The following is an 8,665-nucleotide window of genomic DNA, read 5'->3' as shown; positions in this document are numbered from 1 at the left end:
AATCTAAACTGAATGTTTTCGATTCTTGCCAAGAAGTATTATTTTCGACAACCCATTTTATGTTTTTTTGGACTGTTTTCGACACAACTCTTACACATTTAGTGTCCGTTTTGGATTATTTTCGACACAACAATTACCTAGCTATTTACAGTTTGGATTATTTTCGACACATCATTGACCTAAATCAATATTTTTTGGAATATTTTCGACACTTCATTCAGCCATTTTAGACCTTCTTTGATTATTATCTTGTTACGTGCATAATTAGTATCTAAAGTTAGTGTTAGCCAGCTTCTTATGCGTGCATTACCGGCTATTAACTAAGAAAAAAAAAGCTGTACAAAATCCAGGACCTTTGTGTAGCGGTGTTGGGCTTGTCTCATACTAGGGACGGTTGCTGTGGGGGTTCCTATCACCAGTGTAGAGCGATGTTGTTTGGTGTGATATTCCTGCTAGTATAACCTTCCTGCGAGTGATTTCCCTGGCCAGCAAGGTGTGTGGTGAGTGTTGAATATATGTAGCAAGGGTTGGGCAGCATAACATTAGTGTAGGTGTAGATGCCAAGCGAGATATTGAGTATGGTTAAAATTTTCCATCTTGGTTCCTGTTCTCCTCCGTCCATCCTCGCTCGGTGTTCAAGTGTTTCGAAACGGTTCACTCATTTCATTATTTCTATTTGTCTATTGGTTAAGCTTGGTATGGATTGGATGGCAGTGTTAGAACTAGTATTTCCCTGGCCAGCAAGGTGTGTGGTGAGTGTTGAATATATGTAGCAAGGTTTGGGCATCATAACATTAGTGTAGGTGTAGATGCCAAGCTCGGTGTTCAAGTGTTTCGAAACGGTTCACTCATTTCATTATTTCTATTTGTCTATTGGTTAAGCTTGATATGGATTGGATGGCAGTGTTAGAACTAGTATATTGATTCATTGTTTAGAGAGAGGAAGATAGAGAGGAAGAAGAGAGAGAAGGTGACTTGATTTTTGTTTCGTTAAAAGGGGAGGGACAGAGGCATTACCACGTCACATAGTTAGATCAATCTTTCATATTATTGTTACATATTATATTATATTGTAGTCTTTCTTGTCACAGACTACGTGTTGAGTGACCTTCCGACCTCCGCGACCACGATGAGCAACTACACAGAGGGGACGTACAAGAAAGGAAGAACTAAGATGATCTTGTTTGATGCCTTCATCTACAGCAAAAACAAGAAGTCACAGAATGGCAAATACATTTACCTAACCTGTGCACTCAAACATTCTCGCCACTGCAAAGGTACTGCGAAGATAGTGTTGGATGAAGATCATGCTCTCAAGGGAGCTGCACACAATCATGATCTCGAGGCTTATGAGTATGACAAGTTCAGCTTCCTCAGGGACCTGCGAAACGAGGTGTGCAACCTGCAGGACACTCGGTCTCTACGACGTGCCTTTGATGATGCAGCAGCATCCAACAGCTCTGTAGGTGGGAGAGTAACATTCAAGCAGATTGAATCATCTTTGTATAAAAATAGGCGAGCACAGCAGCCGAACATTCCTTCTTGCCACGAGGAGGTGGTTGAAAGCCTTCGCCAAAACAGTACATATGGTCACAACTTTGCAGCCAGTGTTGAGGTTGGTGAAGACAAGGCAGTGATGTTTCTTTCTGACGGAATGAAGGAACATCTGTCTGAAGTCAAAGAAATTGCTTTCGACGCCACCTTTTTTGCAACACCGAGGCCCTACAAGCAGTACTTTATTGTCCATGGTGTTTTCAAAGGCAATGTACTGCCCATTCTCCACGTCCTTATGACGAACAAAAGCTTTGAGCTGTACAAGGGTGTGCTTGCAAAACTGAAGACGATTGCGCCAGCTTTCAAGCCTGTTGCCGGCATGTCTGATTTCGAGAAAGCAAGTCGAAAAGCATTCCTCGAAGCTTTTCCCTTGATCGCTCCACAAACAACGATTGCGAGTCATTACACTCAAGATTAAATCGTGAATGCAAGGTGAATCACCCATCTTTCTGGCACTTTTGTGTGCAGATGAATAAGACCAGCAAGAGGGCAGAATTAGATATCACTCGCACGAACAATGGCCTGACAACACTTAACAGGCCAAGGAAAATTGTGTCAAAAAGAAACATGGAAAGAAGACGTCTCTACTTTGGAAAGCTTGGAGATGAGACCTACACACCAATGCAATTCCTGAGTGCCATGTCACATACTGTGACTAGTTTCAAGAAGAGACATGTGGATTTTGATCTCGAACTTGATGAAGAAAACATTGACATTGAACCTCAGGAAGAAGAGGAAGAGGAAGAGGAAGTAGCAGACAATCCGATGAATTGCAAGGTGTGTTTCCAGGTGAAAGATGTCAGATTCATTCTGATTCCTTGCGGTCATAGCTACTACTGTGACTACTGTGTAGAAAGGATTGGATCCACTTGCTCAATCTGTAGAGCAGAGCACAGGATTTTTTTCTAGTCTTTTTAAGTGTGACGTGTGATAGCTTTTTTCTAGTTTTTATAGTCTTTTGTTTAAGTCTAAACGTGACGTGATGTGACAGTTCATTTTATCCAGTGTCGAAAACATTCAGAATTTACCATTTTTTAGTGTCGAAAACATTCAGTTCAATATTTTTTTTACTGTCGGAAACATTCATAGTGAAGTTTATTTAGTTTCGAAAACATTCCAACCAATGTTTTTAATGTGTCGAAAATAATCATGATTGAAAAATATATTGCAGAACCATCGAAAATAATCAGTCTAAGTTGCCAAATCATTGTCGAAAATATTCATTCTTAAACATGTTAGTCTGTCGAAAACGTTCAGACTAAAAAAATCGAATACAATCAGTCCACCCCTTTGATTAAATGCCAAGACCTATGGTCTTCACGGCTATGTCGGTGTGGAATTTTTCTTCTGCAGGGCATTTCACTTATCTCTCTCTGCTATCAGCTACAACTGCGCCAGCTTCTTCCGTGGCTCTTTTCTCTTCTGTCTCCGTCGCCTTCTTGGTTCTCTGCTGTCTCTACTTCACCTACTCTCATCTCTCCTCTCTTCACTACACAGCCTAATCCTTCGGTACTTTCTTCACACGGTAAATTTATAAGATTCACCATGCAACAATGACATCCCTACCTTTTTGCACCACACGATGAGCCCACCAGGGACCGTAGCCTCCTGGTGCAACATCATGGCAATTTCCAGGTATTATTCTTCTTGGCCAAATAAAACTTTCCTTTGGGCCACCAAGGAAATTGGTCCCTTCAAAACTCCTCACTGGAGGACACATCAGTCTCACTTCTTGGCTTTCACACTCTTCAACATCACTTCTGCTTGCCTGCTCATGGCTCCGTGGAGCTTCCATGCTACACCCATAAAACTGATAAAATGAAAATGGCAATTCCCTGGCAAAACTTCCCTGGCAAAAGGGGCCATCTGGCTCCTGTTAACAAAACAAAATAATACTTCTTCCCGGGTTTGACACAGCCAAGCTTGCTTTCCATTACCAGGCGCAACACTACTGTCACTCATTGCTCCTCCTCCCACAGGCCTCTTGATACAGGTACTGCCACAACGAGCTGACGGCTGCTCCATTCCAGGATGCAGCACGCCCATTCCTGCACAAAGAGCCAAACAAACACATGCGGCCGTCACAAAGCAACAAACACCGGCTCCAACCTGGCACCGGCCATAGTGACCCTGGGCCAGCCCCACTGGTCCCAGCAACTGCTCTGGTGTGCAAGCCTCTCTCATCATCCTCGATACCTTGTCGTTTCAAGGAAGCCAACATTTATCACCAAATAGTACGGTATTCAGACCCAACACCTGACATTTAACAGTTTGGCCAAAGCCCCCAGCAACACAGAGGGTGCCTTTTGAGCAGCAAGCAATAAATCATCACAGGCAGCCTCACTTGGCGCTACTTTCCGACGCCGCGCCGTAACGCTCGCGTCATTATCATCACAACATGCCCCAGAAGGAGGAATCGGGCGAGCAACATCACAAATAACCCCCATACTATGAGAAACAACAGTAGCCATAATACGGGGGTGAGGGGCCCCAGACAAGAGGTCATCAAGGTTGCCAGCCTCACCCACACGATGACGCCCAACAAATGTGGCCATTTCCGACCACCAAAACTACGTCAAACGCTCCCAAGTTATCCTGACTTTAAAACGGCCAGACACCCGGCTGTTTCGTGCTATCTACACCTATACCTCCTTAACTGCGGATGGCACCTCAGAAAAGAGCAACAAATCTCTGTCTTCTTTCCGCTGGATAGTAACAATGGTGTTACTACAAACACTGCCCGACTATCAATTTCCTTGCCATCCATTCCTGTCTTGGGAAGTAGTGGAGCAGCACATACATGAGGGACAGAACCCTCCTCAGGTTCACTAATAGCTGTAGTAGTAGCTGCCAGCATGGGTGGCTCACTATGTGAGCAAACACCCACCATGTCTGATCCCGGCAGGGGAACAGCCTGCTCCCTGCCCCTGCTACACTACGCAGGGGAGGAAACTCCCACCTCCCAAGCAGAGCCAGAAATCTCCCTGCCCTCAGCAGTGGCCCCTGACCTATCATACACAACCGACTGGGGCCCAGACTGAGTACCAGCACCCACAGTCTCATCTCCAGGTGACAACTCTGCCTCAGCATCACCTCCGAGAGGCTCCGCAGGGTAAGACAAGCCATCAAACAAACGACACAAACCCATCAGTCCAGCTTTACCCCGGCAACACTTCACCAAAGTCAGATGCTTTCTGCAGTGGCTCTGCGCTTCTTCAGTAAGTCCCATCACAATGACTCAAAGACATATCTGACTCTGACTCGCTCACACCCTTGCCAGCAGCAGGACAGGCTTCTGGGCACTCTGTCGCCACTGCAGCATCAATACAAATACTGCACTTCTCTTGTGGTGGCCCTCCCTTATTACAATTGACCCCAAAAGTCACAGATCCCACTGGCATCTGACGCCGGAGTGCTCACCTCGCCTTAGGGCAAGTAACACGGCAAGCAGAGTCAGCACTCTCAGGAACCTCTACATCCTAGTCGGCCTATGCAGATAGGGACTGCAACCAAACTCTCCCACCAGCCAGGTCATTCCCCAGGAGGAAATCAACGCCTGACACTGGCATGTTCTCAGCTAGTGCCACCCACGCCTCCACGGTCAGTAACATGACAACCTAATCTCTGCCGTGACGAAGCTTTCTGCAGTCCCAACTCCCCGGAGAGGCTGATCGGAGACAACTCGCCTCCTAGTTACATTCTTGCACAGCGACTGCTGTGCGGCCATTTCTCTCAAAACTGTGACAGGATATTCGATCCCGTCAATCTCAACTGTGCCCTGACACAAGAAAGCATGGCACCAGTCTAATTCAGATCTCACAGGGGACGGTGAAGTATCAAGAAACGAGGGAACAGCCACTCTGGCCTTTCCACCCTCACCACACACACACCAGTGATAAAACATAACGGCAGGCTCACACTGAAAATTTCTGGCTTTTTCGTTCAGCGTTGAAATACAAGGTAAAGACATTCCTTTAACTGCTACTGCTCTTCAGTGAAAGCTGCTGCAATGCAATCTGGTCATGATTTGTCTTTTTTTTTTCTTTTGTTTATCAGTTCAGATATGTTTTAGTGAAAATAGGATGTAATATATCTTCAGCTGTAGATTGTACGACGCTTTCGTCAACTTTCGATACATTGGCCTTTAATGTAGCACGCTCGTCTTTTAATGGCCTGTTTTCTTTTTATAATTCTTTTATTTTCAATTGTGATGAACAGTTTTGACTCAGATGACTCCCAACTTGTATCTTCCTTAACTAATGATTTACGAACCACAGTTTGGTCAAATGTCCCATTGGCCTCTTCTGTTGCACAATCTTGCAGGAGTGCATCATCTGCGTCAGGAAACCCTTCTGTAGCATGTTCTTGTGAACAGACATCTGAAAAATTATTCTTCCATTACTCAGTGGTCTTATTCCAGGTATTTACTGAAACACATACACACACACACACCACATGACACTGATTCTTACTTGTTTCGCTGACGGAGTTAGCATGTTTCCTGCATATGAGAGAGAGAGAGAGAGAGAGAGAGAGAGAGAGAGAGAGAGAGAGAGAGAGAGAGAGAGAGAGAGAGAGAGCGGAGGTGTGGCGATAAGGAAGTAGGCTTCTGAATCTCCAGGGAATTCCACTTCCCTTTCTCTCTCTCTCTCTCTCTCTCTCTCTCTCTCTCTCTCTCTCTCTCTCTCTCTCTCTCTCTCATCTCACTATAGTATGAGTTCCTAACCTTTTTGTTTCTCTGTACCCCCTCGCACATTTTTAAAGGTTGCCGTGTACCCATAAATAAATTAAAGATTAAAAGATGGAATTGTAATAATTTGATATTGTAATGTACTCGAAAGCTGTACGCCTCCATGCCAGTGACTATCATCTGTTATGCGCTCAGCAAACAAAGCCGGGTCCCTGACACGGAAGCAGTAGTCATTCCAAGGAAAATCAGTAAAATACCTCCGCAGTTCCCCCCAACTAGTAGAGGCAAAACGTTAGAAACACCTTCGCTTAGGGAGATCCTGAGGGGGGATTGGAGAAATTGGACAAGATACAGATATGAGATTGTTGTTGGGGATTCCAAATGTGTAATAAACCACAAATCGTAACAGGTGTTTATTGCTTGAAGTGATTCGACCTGCAAACATGGGCTAATCAATACACATCCACATATCATAGTACACCCAGTTCAATCCCTCACAATGGTACCAAGAAAATAACACTTCATGTAGAGATTCTGACATCCGTTACAATCATATCCCAAATATAAAAATAAAGCAACAATCAGTATACAAAATCCAACTAAACTTCACTTGTATATCACTCATAATACTCAATAAATTCCCATAATGTACTCACTTCAGTGGCCCACACTGACGCTCTTCGAATCCCCGTAGCACACCTGACATGTCACCACCCCAACTATCATCCAGTCCAGGGCGTCCTCACAACTCTGTCTGGCAACAATATATCCCTTGTACATTACCCTATCTTACTAATACATCCTCTATTTGTAACCTTCACCAAATTATACTAATCACAGCACATGACGGGTAAATAAACACAACTAACCTGTAGCACGGAGGACCAACCAACACACCAACCGACATGAAAGTCCAGGGCGTCCCTACATTCTCCGTCTGGCAAACAATAATATCACTTGTATTACCTTAGCTACTAAACACATCCTTTGCTTGTAACCTTCACCACAGTATACTAATTCACAGCACAAGGTATATAAATAAACACAACTAACCTGTAGCACAGAGGACCATCCAACACAACAACCCACAGTACATTGGTGGGCCGGCTTAGACAACCCGCCAGGCCGACCATGTTCACAGGTAGTGGGTGAAACAAAACACCACAAAGAAGCGTACCAAACTTCTCCCATTCCAACAGAACACAACTTACATTTTCTTTAACACAGATAACAAAAATATATTGTATAAATAAATAATAGATGGTACATATCATTTTAATGATACAATTGTGATCTGAGGAGCCCAACGGAGAAGAAAGGATGAGAGCATAAATAGAAAGATTAGAGGGCAGGAAAAGGTCAAGAATGTTGGGCGTATCTCCAAGGCGGTCAGGAATACGAGTAGGGTGTTGCACCAATTGCTCTACGTCATGGAGGATAGCAAGGTTGAAGGCTAGCTCACCAGGATGGTCAGTGAAGGGAGAGGAAAGCCAAAGTTGGTGGTGGACATTAAAGTCTCCAAGAATGGAGATCTCTGCAAAAGAGAAGATAATCAGAATGTGCTCCTCTTTGGAAGTTAACTAGTCAAAGAATTTCTTAGAGTCAGAGGAGTATACAGTGAGAGGTATACAGCACAGATAATTTAGTTTGAGAGTGAATCTGTAGTCGTAGCCAGATGGTGGAAAACTCAGACGATTCAAGAGCGTGGGCACGAGAGCAGCCTAAGTCGTTAAGCACATAAACGCAACATCCAGCTTTGGATTGAAAATGAAGATAGATACAGTAGGAGGGAACAGAAAAAGGGCTGCTGTTAGTTGCCTCAGACACCTGTGTTTCAGTAAGGAAAAGAAGATGAGGTTTAGAAGAGGAGCCTGAATTGAGGTTTAGAAGAGGAGCCTGAGGATTGAAAATTAGATCTTAGACCGCGAATGTTAGAGAAGTTAATGAAGAAAAAGTTGCGGGGGGGGGGGCGGATGTCAAAACAGTTAGGGTCGTCATCAGAAGAGGAGTCCGACCTGGGGACATTTACAATATATATATATATATATATATATATATATATATATATATATATATATATATATATATATATATATATATATATATATATATATATATATATATATATATACGGTTTTGCATTTCTCTAAAAACATTTGCTAATTGATTTACAGTAATGCCCGAAAGCACATTAGTTCTTTTAGCTTTGAAGTCGTCTCACGAACGTGGTTTGATTACATACACAATTGTTTTTACATGTCCCCATAAAAAAAGAATAGTAATGAAATAAAGTAAAAAAAAAAAAAATAATGGAGTCAAGTCTGGCGAACGTGGAGGCGTAGCTTATTAAGGAGTGTTATAGCGTGTGGTGTCCATAAAGCCCCTGTGCACTTTAAGAAATCTTGAAGAAGAATTAGAAAG

At 43.5% G+C, this 8,665-nt stretch overlaps 1 protein-coding gene across 2 annotated transcripts; it reads right to left on the bottom strand.

Moving 5' to 3' along the window:
* Positions 1-4,301: 4,301 nt before the first annotated feature.
* Positions 4,302-8,013, bottom strand: LOC135092599 (uncharacterized). 2 transcript variants are annotated; one of them, XM_063991204.1, is made up of 4 exons: positions 7,298-8,013; positions 7,114-7,181; positions 6,901-6,998; positions 4,302-5,933 (listed from the first exon to the last, which is right to left on the bottom strand). In XM_063991204.1, the coding sequence occupies exons 1-3, from the start codon at positions 7,433-7,435 to the stop codon at positions 6,902-6,904; spliced, it is 303 nt and encodes a 100-aa protein (XP_063847274.1). In that variant the 5' UTR covers positions 7,436-8,013; the 3' UTR covers positions 4,302-5,933; position 6,901. The 2 variants fall into 2 exon arrangements, with proteins under 2 accessions (XP_063847274.1, XP_063847273.1); XM_063991203.1 differs by lacking the exon at positions 4,302-5,933 and having other exon boundaries at positions 6,681-6,998; positions 7,298-8,005.
* Between the last annotated feature and the right edge of the window lie 652 nt (positions 8,014-8,665).

Source organism: Scylla paramamosain, chromosome 40, assembly GCF_035594125.1.
Source record: "Scylla paramamosain isolate STU-SP2022 chromosome 40, ASM3559412v1, whole genome shotgun sequence".
NCBI classification, from domain to species: domain Eukaryota; kingdom Metazoa; phylum Arthropoda; class Malacostraca; order Decapoda; family Portunidae; genus Scylla; species Scylla paramamosain.
Note: the sequence above shows the minus strand (reverse complement) of the source record. Positions and strands in the feature narration are given on the sequence as shown.

What these genes read in the sequence shown, in the direction of transcription:
- LOC135092599 (XM_063991204.1), bottom strand. Translation starts at nt 7,435, where the DNA reads ATGGGAGAAGTTTGGTACGCTTCTTTGTGGTGTTTTGTTTCACCCACT. An exon ending in GATGGTCCTCTGTGCTACAG is followed by an intron (nt 7,182 to 7,297) that starts GTTAGTTGTGTT and finishes ATTGTTTGCCAG; the next exon opens with ACGGAGAATGTAGGGACGCC. An exon ending in GTTGGTCCTCCGTGCTACAG is followed by an intron (nt 6,999 to 7,113) that starts GTTAGTTGTGTT and finishes TATTGTTGCCAG; the next exon opens with ACAGAGTTGTGAGGACGCCC.